The 19,551-nt window shown below is 33.9% G+C and overlaps 1 protein-coding gene across 2 annotated transcripts in view; it reads right to left on the reverse strand.

Annotated features, from left to right (window-relative positions):
* LOC137403211 (inhibitor of nuclear factor kappa-B kinase subunit beta-like) overlaps positions 1–19,551 on the reverse strand; it is a 64,922-nt gene that overhangs the window by 21,422 nt on the left and 23,949 nt on the right. For both annotated transcript variants that reach the window (XM_068089416.1, XM_068089415.1), the window contains exons 5-15: positions 19,285–19,374; positions 18,691–18,815; positions 16,415–16,522; positions 14,595–14,733; positions 12,248–12,436; positions 9,835–9,984; positions 9,076–9,167; positions 6,655–6,756; positions 6,248–6,306; positions 2,832–2,896; positions 1,025–1,146 (exon numbers count right to left, since the gene is read on the reverse strand). In XM_068089416.1, coding sequence (XP_067945517.1) covers positions 1,025–1,146; positions 2,832–2,896; positions 6,248–6,306; positions 6,655–6,756; positions 9,076–9,167; positions 9,835–9,984; positions 12,248–12,436; positions 14,595–14,733; positions 16,415–16,522; positions 18,691–18,815; positions 19,285–19,374 — 1,241 coding nt within the window. The remainder of the gene's footprint in view (positions 1–1,024; positions 1,147–2,831; positions 2,897–6,247; positions 6,307–6,654; positions 6,757–9,075; positions 9,168–9,834; positions 9,985–12,247; positions 12,437–14,594; positions 14,734–16,414; positions 16,523–18,690; positions 18,816–19,284; positions 19,375–19,551) is intronic.

Below are 19,551 nucleotides of genomic sequence, written 5' to 3' on the forward strand. Positions count from 1 at the left end.
TCGATATTAGCAGAGCAAAACCTTTACACGCTGCATTTAGCACCAACGCAACGCGTAAAAGTTTGCTCACTAAATGTAACCTTTGGCCTAAAACTTACAAACCATTTTTTATACGAATGTTCTGCGAAGTATTAAGACCGTGGTAAACATGGAACTACTATTAGCCTGAGACAGTTAAAAATCATTTCTATGGTGTTGTTTTCAAAGTTCACCTAGCATTGTTAATTTAAACCATGTTTTATATATGTACATATACTTCGAAGTATTAAGACCGCGTTAAACAAAGAACTACTATTAGCCTGAGACCGCTATTGATTGATTTTATGGTATCGCTTTTGAAGCTTTAACGAAAAAAGTGAGAAGCTTCGGAGTTGGACAATGAGAGAATTGATTGTTATTAATGTATACGACTCATTATTAATACGTTTTTGTTAACACTTTTCTACTGATCACTTGATATTATGGGTTCATAAAGATCAAAGATAGGCGAAGTGGCGGTCAAATAGAGGCGGCATTCAAATAGAGGCAGCATTCAAATAGAGGTGGCGTTCAATTAGAGGTTTTACGGTATTTAAAAATCTGGAAATAACAAAAATACCTAAGCTCAGTTAGATTAAACCTTAGCTAGTCTAAATTAGAATAAATTATACTGTGCATCTTTATCACCTAAACACTGCCCAATCTACACTCTTATTAGCATGTTTGTAAGGTAAACTAATATTGGCAACATCTTTTTATTGATTACAGCTTTTTCAATTTGGTTATTTACATGTACATATAATTTAGTCTTTTTTATTTACATAGTTTGTTATAATAATTTATTAAGTAGTTATCATATTTTTTCGAACTGTGGTCGAATTTAACAAATTAATGTATATTTGTATGAGAATACTTGCTCAACGTATGACTGTTTTCCCATATGAAGCAGATCTAGGAAGCCATAACCTTTGTATGTCATGACTTGACTGTACAATAACAAAAACTAGAGACAATGTAAAGGTTAGACTTTCGTTGATAAACTTACAAGCGATAGATCTCAGCACCGGCATATGCCTTTGCTGTAGGCGCATAAGGGCTTGCCTTCAGAGCCTCGACACTGCTTTCCACTTGCATATACTTGTTATTCAATGAGCTCATTTCCTCTTCCTATAATGGAACAAGCATTTTGGCACCTTGCAAAAAGAAGGTTGATAATTCTGAATGTAATCTAAAAACATGAAACAACGTTACAATCCGAATTTATTATTTTACTTTCATAATTTAAAAGTCGTATTTGCATATTTGATTCAAACAGCCTGACCTATTTAAAATGACCTATTTAAAAAGACCTATTTTCCACAACACAGTCAAACCTTGGCACATGGAGTTATTTTAGATCGAAACTCTTGTATATGTCAAAACTCATAGTATGTTGGAGCAAGTATTTTCATAAGAATAAATTGTATTTTGTTTCCTTCATGCTGCAACTTAAAAAGCTTGATGATGAATATTTTAGGTAATTAAATACAGCCTTATTAAATGCTCTATGTAAAACTATGAGAAGATTTAAAGTTAAAAAAGCCAAGTGCATCTAAAGACCAAATTTATAAATTAATACTCAATGAAAGAGGTTTTTATTGTCATTTTGCCTTCACGGAAAGGTTTGACAAACATGGTGCATGGGTGGCTAGCGAAATATGAACTTGAAATTAACAGCATATTTACAGTTTTTTATTTTTAATTTGAAGTTTTTTACATTTCATCGTTAATTATCAAATCTAGTTTCTCTATTTTTACAGTTTTTGACTTTCTTTTCTTAGCATCACTTTCTTGTGATAACTATTGGAGTTTTATAGATTTTTGAAGAAGTGATATAGAGATGTTTCCTACTGGATTTTCAATTGTAAAAATAACATTGCTGTTTTTACCACAACTACCACTCACACAAGTCTTCTTGACAGAAGTCTTGAGATCCATGATTTTACACCTGAGATAACTTTCAACATTTGTTGTCTAACAATGCTCAAAATCGTGAACGTTTGTAAACTGATGCCCGCACTATCCTTAATTCTTAAGCAATATACATGTATAAGTACTATATAAGGTCCTATATAAATAAAGTTATCTATATATACATGTATACATCTCAATATTTGTGTATATGTGTTTGTGTGTTTCGGTTTGTCCAGCTATAGCCATTAAAATTTAGGAATGAAATATGTGTTTCATGCTGGATTTGATCTCGGTGCCTCTCATTTGTCAGGCAAATATCTTTCCAATTAAGCTACAATATAGGCAATATATTAAGCTTGTTTATTCTGAGGCAATATATGTTGCTGAATGTGCTTGTGAAATATGCATAACGCTCTGCACAACGCCATTTTATGCTAGCTTTCATGGTTCTTATTTGTAAGGATTCAAAGTACTAGCTTACTCAAATTAGCCATTACCAATGTGTCAGGCTAATGGCAAATGGCAGATAACTACATTACCTGTCACTGATTTTTAATACCCGTGCAACGCTGGGTATTCTGCTAGTATAAATATATATAAAGTTATATGTATATTCTACAATGTGTTTAAATATTATTAAACAGTGTTTCATAGCTTCCTATTCTAGTTTTATGTAAAACATTGGGTCAAACATTTACATGTTAAAAATTCATATGCTAAGGTCTCAGGTCAAGGTTTGACTGTACCATCATTTATTATTTGCAAGTGGTAGAAAACCAAGTTTACTTGCAGGGTTTGCCATGCATGTAAAGACTCAAATTTGTACAAAATAATGCGAAACTACTAATCATCCTTCCGCATAACCAGACTACTTATTTTAGTCAATGAATAAAACTTACGAGACCCTTCATAGCGCTCAGCTCAGCTCTCATAACATTCCAAGATTCTATTGTTCTTGTGCTCTCTACAAGTGCACTGCATATATCAATACTAGCTGAATGCCCTGAATATTAATATTGTAAAGTAAGATACTAAGACACGTGCTAATTGTAGAGATCTACTACAATAACGATATTTATTGATGAGTCTGGGCTCACTTCTGACTAATGTTTAGTACAACTAGTAGATTATAATACAGCAATACCACAATAACAATACATACCACAATTCAGTAGGCTATTTTGGTAATGTTGAATCTAACATACATGTACACTGTACAAATTGAGTTATCAACTAAATATAGAATACTGACAAGCTATGATGATGACAAATCATACTTCAAACAAATATGATAAGACTAGGACAAACATATGTACGTTCATAGGACATTTACACAAGCTACATGTATATGCCAGACTGCCCATCAGCCATGAACATGTGCTTTGTGCATTTGTGTGATTTAAATGTAAGAATATAAAAATAGTAATGATGTCTATTTTGTGGCGCATTTGCTGCTCACATCATCAAATTTAGCTTAGACCTTCATTCACAAACATTTTCACTTGGCACCCCATTCAACATACTTAGAACATCGGTCATACAGGCATTAAAAACTCCTAGATGCGGAAATATACCACGAGATGTGTTAATGACCAGTTCTCAGGAAAAAAACTGTTACAAACTCCTAGGGTAAAGTTTGTTCAATAAACAAAGTTTCAAATGAGTGTTCAGAAATTTAGCGTGCATTTCAGGATTCAAACAATGGCTGGATATTAGGCTATAACACGAGAGAAAGCGTTACATGATGAACAAAAAAGATATACTAGAGAGACCATGAGTCTGGGGGTAAGAGCCCTTTATATTCAGAGTGCAAACTTGTACAGATTCTTATGTCCATGTAGATGTTTCTGAGTCCAAAAATGCAAGGTTAGTATGATGTTTAGTAGACTAAAGAATCAGTTAAAGATGTAGTTGCGTCAAAATTTAAGTTGATCTTAAAATAAAGCATTTTTTTTTCTCTATCAGTTGATATGTTGTTTGTTGTGTTACGCGATCGCATTGTCAAGATATTTGAAGATTAAAACCGAAAAAATCTGATCGCCGTAAAAACGCTCAGGCCACAAAAACGTGCCCAGCCTCGCCAAAAAGAATGTCACGCGTTTGGCAACCTGTCTCTATCTCTCGTATTCACATCGGCTATTTGCGATAAAAGTCTAGTCTTACGCGGCTCTATTGGCATATATCTTATTTTGTATTTGCTCATGTTGGCTAGAATAAAATTTTAAATCCTGCTACAGATGCATTATTATGAATGTTTAAAAGGCCTCAAATAACGAAAATTGAAAATTTGTTCTACTCACTTTCTCCAAATGTTGTGTAAACATTTGGGTACCGACTACCAATTCTACCGGTCTACGGTAATTCTGTCAAGTCACTTTTGTAGAACGCAGTCTTTGTATCAGCACAGTTCTGCATCTACCCATACAAACGATATACAGCCTCCCATAAGCCCCGCCCACATTATGTCGCCTATTACCTATTGCCTACGTACTCGTTTCTTGCTAGTAGTATTCTTACCGAATACTAGATAAGTGAAATAAGCAAGCCACCTCTTTGAAAAGAATATAGACAGGGATAGAGTTTTAAGAATGAGAAGTCTGCTGCAAACTGGATTTGAACTCACATTCTCCAGTTCTGCGGACACCCATATACCATATCCGATACACTACAATATTCTGCAAATCATGTTTTGCATTATCTTCAACAATATTATTTTATTATATAATTTTTACAAGCAAAAATATTTTCATCTCGGCATAACTTTTATTAAAAATATTCATCAAGTCGTGGCCACTCAGATAGTATTAGCTGATACAATAAGACAAATTCATCTACTGCAACAAACTCAAACAAAACATCATGGCTTATGCAGCACGCATTCAAGTCTCTCTTTCCACTTTATGGCAGTTTCCACACTGACAAAGCTTCTTCGGCTGGTGGGACGACATAAACATTCTGTAATCAGTAAAAAAAAATGCAATAAATATATGTCATTCTAAAGCGTATCTATTGACAGCTTCCAAATTGGGAGTTAAATAGATTGCGAGTTTAATTTTAAAAACGAATAAACATTTAATAAAAGCACAAGTACGCCAAGCCAACGATTCGAAGCTTTGGTTCTGGAAATTAAAGATTTGCAATGATCAATCGATTTTACCCACTTCCTACGAGTGAAAATAATTTGTAATCATGACTTTAATTTACCAAAGAAAATTCGAAAAAAATATTACAGCTAGGTAAAACGGCAGATAAGCTATGAAACAATGATTGGAGATAGCAAAGAATTATCATTTTATTAATTAGTATATGTATTTATGACTATAAAAAATATTACATTTACTAAAGTATAGAAGACTCTAAGTTAATTTACCTCCATTCTGTCTTCTTCTGCAGCAAAACGCTGCTGACGCCTGTCAGCTTTGGCCATAGGCTGTCTACTCTAATCTTTTACTAAAAGTTGCTCAGATAACTCTGAGTAGCGGTCGCTCGAACTTGAAGCCATTTTAAAACTATGTATAACTTAGTAATTGTTGAAACGCGTTGAATCAGTAACGAGTAATGAGATCTAATTGGGAGAATCTTCGAGATCACAGACAACGCGTTTTACGAGTGATAACATTTATTACGGCCTATATAAAAATTTCGCACGCATGATTGGCTAACGAATCGACCTCATATTTATCACTTGTGGTTTCGTTTCAGATAACAAGCTTGTGACGTCACGAAATAGCCACCCGCTGGAATGTGAGCTTTTTAAAAGAGGGCCTCATTCAAACGCATATATCTCTGGACAGGGTTGGTCTACAAAGACAAAAATGGCATCAAATTGTAGCTGATGTTTTAGCCTTTTATGGGTCCTAATTTCATTTTTGACGCAACTACATCTTTAAGCTACCCTTCAGAGAGTCATTTGAAGACACCGTTAAGATTGGCAATGCAACAGTTGCACTTGGAAAGAGATTAAGTGTCTCATACAATAACACTCATCACAGCTAGCAATATTTCTGCAGTGGGTACCATATTACTCAACTTGGGGTTTATACATTAAATTTAAAATGACGCCTATAGTCATCTCTCTTTTCTCCACCTAAACTAGAGGTAGCAAGTATTATTAGCTCTCAGCCTCAACCACATCTGATTATAGTCTAACACAACAAGTATGTAAGTGTACAAACTCATAATAACGTACAGCTATACAATTTATTTTGTTAATTTCGCAGAACATACTCTACACAGAATACTACAAATTCTAACAACATAAGCTTACAATATGCTATATGTATAATGTGCTATATGTATAATGTGATCAACTCACGAAAGCGAGCTGTAGGTTCTTGAGCCTGAAGCTCGTACTGATTCAAATCGGTTTGAAACCTAAAAATCATGTATCAAAGGAACAATTAAACGCAAACAAACCCAAGACCAATACACAAAATCAAACCACAGTTATTTTTATGATTTACTATTTAAATACAAAATCAACATAAAGAAAGTTGCCTGAAATCATCTAAACCAGAATCAGATTCACCGACAAAAGAAATAAGAGGTGACCTACATATATATGTAAAACGCGTACCCTAATCACAGTTCTACCAGTTATACATGTTAGTTATACATGTATAGTTAACTACACATGCGGTTTAGAGTATGGCAAAAACTGTCTCTAATTTTTTTGTCACTAAATATGCTGAGGTAGACAGTAAGAAACTGTAAAATACTCACCCTTGATCACAGAAACTGACTAAAGTGTAGAGATGGCTCAACTTTGATTTGACAGTTGTTCGATATTTGATGTATTCTGTCAGATCCTTCGTCAGGCTAATCCTAAGCAAAACATAATAGAGCCTGACAAATACTGATAAAATGAATGTAATGTCAATTTTATTTTAATTATGTTAAAATAAAGTCATTTTTTATAAGTTTACTCTCAGTTCAATCGAATGCAATTTCTATTTTATTTTGACTAAGGTAGTCAACTGTTGAAATAAAGTTATTTTCATCAGTAAATTACTGTGGCCTAAGTAGTATGCTAAAGTTTGAACCATCGCCTCCTAGCGCAGATAGTAAATAGTTAATAATTTCTAGAGATTTAACAACAGTTGATTTGACCTTCACAATGATTGACTATGTTTCACATATATATGACTTCTTTTGAAAAGTCAAATTGCTGCCTCAAAGGAACTGCGGAAAAACAGAATCAACAAGTTCAAGGTCCTCTCAATGGCGGAATCGCCTTACAAAAAATTCTACCCATTCTGTCAGTGAGATACACAAATACATGGTCAAAATGAAGAAACACTGGCAGCAAGGAAAGACTGAACGCTTGCGAATGTAGTTTACCCGTAATATTTAATAAACGGCGCCCTTGAGCGAGTATAGTTACAAAAAATGCAAGTATAATCCAGATTTTGGTTACACATATTTCACACCAAGTCTCAGACGCTAGACACCAGCAACACCAATCATTGAACTTGATACTCATTAATATGTGCATGTTTAATATCAATGTCTATGTCCATGTTTAATATCGATGTCTATGAGCATTGTTAATATCAATGTCTATGTGCATGTTTAATATCGATGTCTATGTGCATGTTTAATATTGATGCCTATGTGCATGTTTAATATCGATGTCTATGTACATGTTTAATATCGATGTCTATGTGCATGTTTAATATCGATGTCTATGTGCACGTTTAATATCGATGTCTAGGTGCACGTTTAATATCGATGTCTAGGTGCACGTTTAATATCGATGTCTATGTGCATGTTTAATATCGATGTCTATGTGCATGTTTAATATCGATGTCTTATATGGTGCGCCTTAGACAGTTACTAATAGTCTGTAATCACCACCATGAACAACACTTAATACTATAATTACTATTACAAAATTCAAGCTGTAAATAAATAAATTGCCTACCAAAACCAAATTTGTCCAAATGTGAACTTCACATATAGAGCCTTCATGATATTTGAACTCAGTGTAAAATACAGACCCAATAACAGACTAGCTTATAAAAATAACAAATAATGGTTTTTGACCAAAAACTAGGAAAACTTTCCTTACTGCTGAGAGAGCACTGTTGCTTACTAACTAGCAATGATGCCGAAATTATAACATGAGTAAATTTACTAAATACAGTCAGATGTCGATTTCATATCACATACACATAATATACAAATATTTTGACATAATAGATAAAATTTAAGGAGAGCTTTGTCTTGACATATAAAAAATGTCTTGTAAATCAAAGTCAACAAACAGGTATGAAGAAAAACTAAAATATAAAAATGATTAAAACACAAAGTAAATTAATTTAAATTATACCTAGTATAACTTGTACCGAGTTAAACAGTCCATTTTTATCACTCACTCGCAACTGAATCTACACTTTGTAAAGCTTATATTCCTGTTCAAGTGTCTCAAAGTAAAGGAGAATAAGATCCCCTTTTCATTAATAATTATTTCATTCATTTAGTTTTTAAATATAATTTGGATATTTTCACTTTGTTTTCAACTATATTTCAATTAAATAAAATACTATGTATTATAAAAAATATCTGCTCTAACACGTAACAGTTTAAACATACAAAGTACATACATCAGAATGGATTAACTTGGTAGTTCTAAGTTTGCCTATATAAACAAATAGAATAACAAATGCAGGCGTGTTATCATCTCTACTATAAACATAGGTATGTTATCATCTCTTTACTATAAACATAGGTGTGTTATCATCTCTTTACTATAAACATAGGTGTGTTATCATCTCTTTACTATAAACATAGGTGTGTTATCATCTCTTTACTATAAACATAAGTGTGTTATCATCTCTTTACTATAAACATAGGTGTGTTATCATCTCTTTACTATAAACATAGGTGTGTTATCATCTCTTTACTATAAACATAGGTGTGTTATCATCTCTTTACTATAAATATAGGTGTGTTATCATCTCTTTACTATAAACATAGGTGTGTTATCATCTCATCAGCTATCAGTGACAGCATGAATAAAAAACATATTAGTAAGCAAACAATGTATGAATTTAACATGTACTTATTAATAACATTAAAACCTCAACATGACATCGAAAGGTTTTGCAAGAAATACTGCTATAGAAACAGGAGATGGATTACCAGAGAGCCTTGGTTGCGAGGTGTATTCGGAAAAATTGTTTCGCTTTCTCTTCGCAGTAGAAAGCAACTTGGGATATGAACATCTGATGATCCTGTGGAAACATTGAAAGCCTTAATGAAGTTAGTATGAATACATAAGTGTCCTAGGGTAGTATGAATACATAAGTGTCCTAGGGTAGTATGAATTGCTGACACAACTTAACCAATTACTAAATGATTAATGACTAATAATCACTTTCAATGATTACTGACCAACGACTGCTGACCAATAGCGGCTGTCCATCACCAATCAGAAACCATCAGCAACTTATGGCCTATGACTAATACCCACTGACCCATAAAAATCAACGACCCATAACCAATAATCAATAACTGATGGTATGACTCAAATGATGACCAAAAGTGTAGGACTCGAAGCCTGGTCTACTGCAAGCATCCGCATGTGCTACACCAACACAGAAACATAGTTACAAATGTACCCGTAATTCATCAAAGGAAGATGCTACAAATGTACCCGTAAGTCATCGAAGAAATATGCTACAAATGTACCCGTAAGTCATCTAAGGTAGATACTACAAATGTACCCGTAAGTCATCTAAGGTAGATGCTACAAATGTACCCGTAAGTCATTTAAGGTTGATGCTACAAATGTACCCGTAAGTCATCTATGGTAGATACTACAAATGTACCCGTAAGTAATCTAAGGTAGATGCTACATATGTACCCGTAAGTCATCTAATGTAGATGCTACAAATGTACCCGTAAGTCATCTAAGCTAGATGAGCGTTGTTCAATCACAAACTCCACAACTGGTGGAAACTTCTCCGATTCATCAGGCACTTTGGGTAGGACCAAACTAGCAGTCTCTTCCTTATAACTTCTAAACAGGTAGAGACTCGGCTGCTCATCCTGTGAACCAAAATGGTAGCGATTGGTTTAGTTCAACAACGACGTCTTGATTGTGTGATGAGCTGAACCGGAGCATGGAAGTTGATAAATACTAAACTGGAAGAATAATTTATATAAATAACAATATTAAAATTGTGACTTTGTCAGATATATTTGTTTCTTCTTGAATAAGAGCCCGTGTGTAGATAAAAAAAGGCTCTATAAGCATTGAAACCACTGAACCTTCGAGGATACCTAGATTCAACGATGAACTTGCGCACAATTTTAAGTAAATTTGTCAAAGATCATCGGTATTTTTCTATCATTTGCGATTGTTTTTCATGTTTGAGAATTGAGATGGTCTGATTGTCAAGATGTTTCAGGATTGAAATCAAAAAAACTTGTCCGCGATTAAAACTCTATAATCAAGCGAAAATGTGATTATGACGTCTATAGTTGCAAAGAGACTGACAGAATAGAGACTCGTAACATTTCAACTTGAACACAATAGCCTATATCAACTATCGCAACGATAAAAGCAAGTGACATCATTTCGCAGCACATGTTCTTCTTGCAAGAGCTTTAATCGCCATCAAGTTTTATCGATTTCAATCTTGAAACATCCTGACAATCAGATCACATCTAACATCCTGCCAATCAGATCACATCTAACATCCTGCCAATCAGATCACATCTAACATCAAAAACAATAAAAAAGTACTGATACTTTCTGATGAAATCTACAACATTTTTTTGTCTAAGTTCATCTTTAAAATGATTAGATGCTATGACTTGACTAGCAAGTTTGACCTAAAAACTTGGGGATTGCTACCGAAACATTTGGTACAAAAACAATACATAAGAACTGCTGATAACAAAGGATTATCAAGATCTGAGGGAAATCAAACAAAATGTTGGTCAACATAAATGGAAAGTCATATAACATAATCTTATAAAATACACAATATTATAAAGCTTTACAAAAAAACTAATTCTACATATATGGTAAGAGTTTATACATCAATTCATCCGAGCTGCCTAACTGTAAATTGAAGCAATTCTATTCCCTTTTGAATAGGAGAGCAAGAAGGCTACTTAGGCTTGATACAAAATATCCTGGAGGAATTTCCATGATGGCACACTAAATAGTTTATAAAAGTAAAAAATATTGATCTATAAAGTTTTTATCCAGAGTTTTAAGGAATTTACATTCGCATACCAAATAACACCATAACTATATTTAACTTATATATATAACTTTTCATTAAAAAGGCAACGACTTTCTGCCTTGGAACAATTTCAGCAACACTGAACCTTTGAAGTAAACTTTGCTGGACAAAATGATCCATCTATTGGAGTAGAAAGAATGTTAGCAGCTAAGAAAGATTGTTACAAAGTGATATGAACATACACGTAAGTTGGCAAGTTGGAGTCAACAATGTAAATTTATATGAATATAATCTTGTTATGACCAAAAAATAACTTTAAAAAACTTATTTGATCACGCATACAGATTTTTATTACTGGCTGCCACAAATATCTCCATACCAGTTTTCTATTAGGAAATAAAATATACCCCTACATTAACGTTCAAATGTGCATTTACAAAAAATAGCATATTTTGATAAGACTTGATTTTTTGGACTTATTCTCTCCGAGAACTTATGATTGCAGCTCAGCATACGCCCAATAATTGTCACGAGCTGTTTAGTGTCAATTTTTTAAAGGACATTTCTTGCCATTTGGCTTATACTAGATAGCAAGCTTCTGTCTCTTTCTAAACCTAACTAAAGTACACAATAGCTTTTGAGTATAGCGCAAGGTTTGGGTATAAAATACTAGGCTATCGACATCTTTTCCAACAAAGGGTAGCGAACTCTGGGTGTCGAAGTTGAGTCAGTTAAGAATAAAAATAGCTAAACTATTACCTTGACACAATTAGTCAGCTGAAGGCTGACCAAAAAAATCCACAAGCTCAACTTGGCCACCCATAGACTAGATCTTAGCAGTTGATAAAATATTACATGTTTCCTAATTGACGAATTGTTGTTGCTAATCACATATAAACATTTTTAAACAACATTGTATATCCTAATGCCGGGCATTGTGTCCCATTGCCGATTGTCCCAATGTCCCATTCCCCATGCCGATTGTGTCCCAGAGGTACCTAAAATGGCATATGCTAAATCGAAAAAAAAACACTAAAAAATGTTACCCAGTGCACAATAATATCAACAATTACATTACTTATGTCACTATCATTGTTAGTTTTACTCTGGCTCACCTCTCCACAGTAATTTCTGGCTTTGCTGTCATATGGTAAGGGCATCCCATTGACATTGTATAACTGTAGTTCTGTGACAGGTATAGACAACTCCCTTTCCAATGCCTTGAAAACATCTTTGATTGTGTGTTTATCTTCGACAGGGTATGTGAGCACAATGTTTTTTGGTATGCAGTAGATGAATAGTAGCTGCAATGCATATAAAAGACTGATTTTCACACTAAAAGAATTAGAAGCAGCTTAGGTTACTAATGGAAATAACTAAAAGAAAAAATGAACCTAAGGCTAAGTGCAGTATCTAAGGGGATGTAAGCATGTTGGAAAAGTGAGTGAGAATATGGTGGCACAGGCTAAAATCTTTATTAAAAATTTTTTTGATGTTGTCATTCATGCAGAAGGTATCAAAATGATCACAATATTGCAAATATGAAAGATAAACCCAATAATGCTTTAAGCTAATACCCACACTAATGAAGTACATACATGTATATATTTGACTGCAAGCTATAACTCAATGAGGAACTTAATTAAAGTATCGAGGATTCACAATTAAAGCTCAAGGGTAGCGTACTCAATTTTTAATATCCAAAATAACTACAATGTAACAAAAAACCTTAAAAATCTTTATAGCGCACTTTATAGTTTAAAGCAGTTACACATACCACATTTTTTATTTGAGTTGTTTCCTTTTGAGAAATTGACAACATGTCACCGCCGATAATGGTTTTTAAGAATAGTCTGTGAAAACTGGAGAATATTTTAGCAGGATAAGTGGCAGTAAAGAACATTTCTTTCGCCTCAATGATTCCTTTCTAGCATAGCTAGCATAGCGGTAGCATTTTGTAAATACAGTGAAACATGGATAACTCGCCCTCGGATATAGCGAACACATGGTTAACTCGACTGGATTTGCTTGGTCCGTTCCCACGCAATGATAAATGGCTCTATATAACTCGAATTCAACACTGTTATAACGAACTGTTTTTTGCCCAACGGCTACCGAAACGGTTGCTATCGCCTTAGAAAATCACTTTATTCCTAGCCATAGAGGTAAACCTCAACTTTTCGTAATTCATAAGCGTCGTTATTACCTCCATCGGCAAAATATTTTTGTCAACGACTGTTCTAAAGGTTTGGTGAAATTTGATTTATACTGCTATACGATGAATAGAACGGGCTCGCCGGGTCACGGGCGCAAGGATTTTCGCCACGCACATACAAAACAAAAACAGCATGTTGTTTTTGTTTTGTATTTGCGTGGCGAAAATCCTTGAGTGCGTGACCCGGCTAGCCCGTGATGAATAGTTTTCCGACGTTGATTCCGTGTTGAATTAACGTCGGAATGTTGAATTTTTAAAACGTCTTAAGAATTGTGGTAGTCAAACGTATACGTTGTCTTAGCTAAAAAAAACTATTCATTGTTTGACCTAAACACAAAATACGTGTGTACATTCAATAAGTATCCATTCAAAAAGCGTGAGTGATATACAATGTACCGTAAAACCTCGTAAAACTTTTAATTGAACTGCCTCGGAGTGTTGCTCTTAACGAATCCCAGGTAAAGTAAAGTAATCTTTCCATAAACTTCAAGAAAGATCGGCAAAATTGATCGTGGGTAAAACGCTCAAAAGATGTCTTTTCTTTGAGCATTTCAGCAACGATCAAGTTTTGCCAATGTCAATCTAAAAAACGTCCTGGCAATAACATCACCTCAAACAACAAACCAATCTCAAGTGATAGAAAAATCTCTATACTTTTTGATAAAAACGTTTTAAACTTTACATTAGAAGCATTTAATTTGAAACAAGCCATTTGTGCTTTTGATTTATATTATAGTTTGTATATGTTCATGTATCTACTAATAAATAAGTAAATACATGGACTTGTGACAGTGTTCTGATAACTTGAACACTCTGATAATTCGAACACTTTTGCTCGGTCCCTTGAAGTTTGAGTTATCCGAGTTTCACTGTACGTGGATACTAATTAACCCATCGAGTCCACACAGGCTTCACCTCGAAAACCACACAATACAAGTTAGTGAAAGTCAGATGAAATCTTACTCACTTTAACGCCAAAAGCACATTGAGTGAGCCCGATGAAAGCTGTGAATTCTTTGGCTACTATGCCAAGTTGAGTCACCCTTACAAGAACCCTAACCACTTAATATAAGTAAGCAAGAAAAACCAAAGTATGTCAATTATTGCATACTTTCTTAATGTTTCCATGTTTATATCTTCCCGCAAAGATACGTTTATACATTGAAACTGGTTGAGACGTGAACTGGGTGAACAACAGGCAATGCACATGTGAACGAAGCAAAACTGATGAAAGAGCGCACAACTACCTTAGAATTAAGAATGTTATCTAGGAGACTCCAGCATTTATCCCGAGAATTTCCGCGGAACTCTGGACATCCTCCACGTACATCTGGATCCCATCGCAGCATGAGCCGAAGAAACTGCTCCATGAACGCTCCTGAGGTTCTGTAAAGTCATAAATATTAATGTCGTTATATCTACTTCATATCTAGCATGTCTCGTAATATCTAACCACATGTTGTATGTAACGAGCTCATATTTAACACCTTGAAGAGCGCATTGTTTTTAATTAACATCTTGAAGAGCTCATTGTATTTAACTAACATCTTGAAGAGCTCATTGTATTAAGCTAACATCTTGAAGAGCTCATTGTATTTCACTAACATCTTGAAGAGCTCTTTGTAGTTATTTGATACCTAGAAGAGCTCATTGTGTGTAACTAATATCATGAAGAGCCCATTGTATTTAACTAACATCTTGAAGAGCTCTTTGTAGTTATTTGATACCTAGAAGAGCTCATTGTGTTTAACTACTATCATGAAGAGCTCATTGTGTTTACCTGATATCATGAAGAGCTCATTGTGTTTACCTGATATCATGAAGAGCCCATTATATTCTCAAAGAGCTACTTGACAAACAATGAAAGCTTCTGTTACTAGCGATTTAAAGTCATAACTTGGCACGCAAATTTGATTCGCTCCAAAATTGTTTCATATGTCAAATCGTCGCGTGCAAGAGAAAACTTTTCTAATAATACACTACATGTACATTTCATGAAATTTATTCAACAGCTTAAAGACAAATGACAAGTACCTCGGGTAACTATGCATTATATAAAACTAGCTAACATAAAAAACTAAATGCAAAGGATAAATTATATATGATAAAGAACAGGGTGATATTTGAACTATGTAAAGTCAGAACTGAGTTAGCTTATATATGTTTTTATTGTCCATTATAATGTTTAATCTTTTCCAGTATTTTCAATAAACAACTGCAAGGTAAAAAAGATCTTCCTCAGTCACATATTAGATACTTCTTTGGGAGTAGTTATAGCAAATTTCGAGTCGTATGGTTAGAAAATTGGTATGTCAAGGTGTAGCAAGGCATACAAATATTTGTTTTATGAGACACTAACGAAAACAAACTATAGGCTAGACTATTATGTATTGCTACAAAATAAAAATATGTCATCTGTTACCGTTTTACAAACAAAAGAACTTCTAATGAAAAAAAAATTATGCATGGCAATTATTGATACTGAAAACCTTTTCATCCACCCGGTGAGAATAGTTTCTCTGTTTATAAATAGCTATAACAATATTTGTCCACAGTGTATGTACCAATAAATTAGCTCACACGACATAAATCTCAAATAATGCTTGTATGAACTTTCAAGTTAATTTGATAACATAACCAACAAATAGACAGAAAACGGAATGATATAAATGAGAGTGTGCAAACGAGCAATGATGTGCAACCTGTGAGCAACTCAAGCAACTAGTGAGTGAGTCATCTCTAAATAAAGAGCTATTTGTAACTCCTTTCTAAATAATTTATGTTGAAAAATCAACCTGAACAAATTATGCTATAAAAGAAAACTACAGTAAAATAGTTTGATATAACACAAAATATAATATAAAGATTGTTTACTTTTTTTAATGTTAGTAGAGTGAAACAGAAATCAACTCTTAATTTATGATTTTGAAATTAGTAATCAACAACATCTGGTAATATATTCCTCATGCTGCCGGCAAACATGCAAAAGACAATTGATGACTCAACCAACAACTTTCTTATTGTTATTGCTAACGAAATTAGAGAGAACTAAAGAATTCTTATTTACCGACAAAGGTGGTTAGGAAAGACCAGCTTTTCTGAATAAGTGACTTCACCATGCAGATCGTAGTAAACGCATATATCATCAGGCCTCTTCTTGTTCACTGCAGCAAACCTAATGAAGAGAAGGAAACGAGATATACACTTGTGCTAGATGCGATGTAGCCTCAAATGAAGTTGCTGTAGAGATAAGGCCTATGACAATTTCAAAGAAGGTGTACCATTAAAGCCTACAACTGTTGTAAAAATGATCGGGGGACAGACAACTTCAATTTAAGTTAGAGTATATTTCTCTTAATACGGTTTATGCCCAATCCTGATGCTTGCATATAAGTAGTGAAGCAAGCCACTTACAAATGTGAATTGTTTCTACTATTACTTTTTAGCCGACTTCCAACTCGGCTAGTTAAAACCCTTGATCATTCATGCTTTATATCAAGTCGTCCTTTAGAAAATTGACATGATATATAAATATATATCTATAAATCTCAGTTTGTCGCCGTCGCCTGTTCAGATGTCTGCCTGTCCAGATGTCTGCCTGTCCAGTTATAGCCATTAAAATCTTGAAATGAAAAGCTCACTACGTGCTGGAGTTGAACTCACGTAAATTGCAACTGCCAGTTTCAAACTACGCATTAAACCACTAAGCTACACAGTCCTTAGCATTCTATCACTCTTATCATATACCGTTTGCACACGCTAAATGACGTATTAATTGATCACTGCGCCTATGTGTTACGATGCCTCTGTTACAAAAAATTTTTTGCCTAACTTTATGAAACACAATGCTTTTTCGTTAAGGCAAATTTTTTTTCCGCCACATGATATCAATGTCAATTTCTCTCGAAATTAAAATTTGGTGATTGTTGTACTGATTACAACGAAATAACAAAAATTTTGATATGCTATTTTGCCGCTATCAGTGTTATCCGTTATGGTAAAAAGGGATTCGCAAACAGATAAGTGATAAAATTTTAGTTAAATGTTTGAAGTTTACTAAAATGAATACTAAAACTTCCTTCAAGTATGTGTTTAGTAAGCTAAATTCATTCAAGTCAGATTCAGCGTTTATGTGACATGTCTGTCTCGAAGGTAAGAACTCTGCACGTAATACATTGTAATGTTATATTATATTGCAGATCATAACCATAAAATGCACTCAAGTTATTGTAGGTAACAATAGTTATCAAGGTTAACATATTGTTTTGCTACTATTTTTTAGTGATGATGATTTTGATGATTTTCACCAGGAGGTGATGGCATTAGTTAATTAGTATGGGTTTCTATACCACTCCATACGATATGTTCGCTTTATGATGCCAACACTGAAACGAATTAGAATCATATAATTTTTTTTTTATTCATTCATAATCAAATAATTTTTTATTGTAATGGTAGCAAAACATACTATATTTAGCCATTACTTGCTGGTGATTTCACATTTACATTTAAACGGCTCTACAGTTTTATTTTCCCTCCTAATTTATTTCAACAAAACATTTCTTTCATGATATGAAATTTAAAAGTTACAATTGTTTGAAAAAGTTTTAAAACCTTTACAGATGTTTTATTTTTTCTCTCATTTATTTAAACTGCACCAAAAAAACTTTACTCATGATATGAAGTTTAAAAGTTAGAGCGGTAAATGTTGTATATATTAAATAAAAATAGATTTTCTGTCCAAAGACGTTTCTATTACTCAGGCAACGCCAGGCATTCACCTAGTATATTTATAAATGTTGGTCAAGAAAACAATGGATCGAACCCTTTTAGTTATGCTAATTCCAGTATATTCTCTACTGTTTACTATTATTGCTACCGCTCACTATAATTATTTATTATCCATTCTGCTTATTAAATTTATTATTACGATGCAATGTTGAAAATAAGCAAAACTTATCACTACTTTATTTTAATTATATTTAATGATATTTGTTCGAATGCTATGCAAGCCAAAAATTTAAAATGTTCAATTTTCAACTGATATAAAAACTGCCTAATTTGTAAATCGCCACTGTATTGGCTTGCATAAACTATTTGTTGGCAGTTGTAAACATGTATTATTAGCAACGTTTGAATATAAGTCTGGAAAGGCAGGCCAAAGGAGGCAAACCATAAAAGAAAATAAAACATTTTATGCATAAAAAATTGATTCTATGAGTAGACAGTTTTTATGAAATTCGTAGGTTCCATTAAAGAGACCAAGTATATCACACAGTTCTGTCAAACAATGAATTGCTAAGAATAATGTGGCAGATAATGCCATACATAGAAGTTCCTTACCATCGGAAAGGCACTTCAGTAGGTAAGAACGGTCTAAGACCGGTGATACACTCAAAAAGAACAACACCAAAAGACCAGAAATCTACAGTGCGTGTGTATCCTTTCTTTGACATGAGCTCGGGCGCCTAAAACATATCATCAGTTGATAAAAGGTTTAGCTAACCAGAGAATGTGAACGATGTAAGAAATGGTCATGATTGGTAGATGTTCAATGCTTGCATCGTGTTCCAAATGTCACACTCACCAGGTATTGCATTGTGTTCCAAATGTCACACTCACCAGGTATTGCATCGTGTTACAAATGTCACACTCACCAGGTATTGCATCGTGTTACAAATGTCACACTCACCAGGTATTGCATTGTGTTCCAAATGTCACACTCACCAGGTATTGCATCGTGTTACAAATGTCACACTCACCAGGTATTGCATCGTGTTACAAATGTCACACTCACCAGGTATTGCATCGTGTTCCAAATGTCACACTCACCAGGTATTGCATCGTGTTCCAAATGTCACACTCACCAGGTATTGCAATGTGTTCCAAATGCCACACTTACCAGGTATTGCATTGTGTTCCAAATGTCACACTCACCAGGTATTGCATAGTTCCAACAAAGGAATATAATATGCTGCTGTCAAACAGTTCCTTTGCGTATCCCAGATCAATTATTTTGTACAAGACCTAAAACATAAGATGAGAAGTACAAGCAGGCTAATTCCAGATGAATGTGAGTGGAAACTAAAAATCGAGCATGTATAAGTACATGTATATAATGGTGAACTTGATATATAAGTATATAACGGATAGACTTGATGGGCCTGTACAGCTTAGTGCTGGCACGGGTACTAAAACTCGTTG

The sequence above is a fragment of the Watersipora subatra genome, chromosome 1 (assembly GCF_963576615.1).
Source record: "Watersipora subatra chromosome 1, tzWatSuba1.1, whole genome shotgun sequence".
Lineage (NCBI taxonomy): Eukaryota > Metazoa > Bryozoa > Gymnolaemata > Cheilostomatida > Watersiporidae > Watersipora > Watersipora subatra.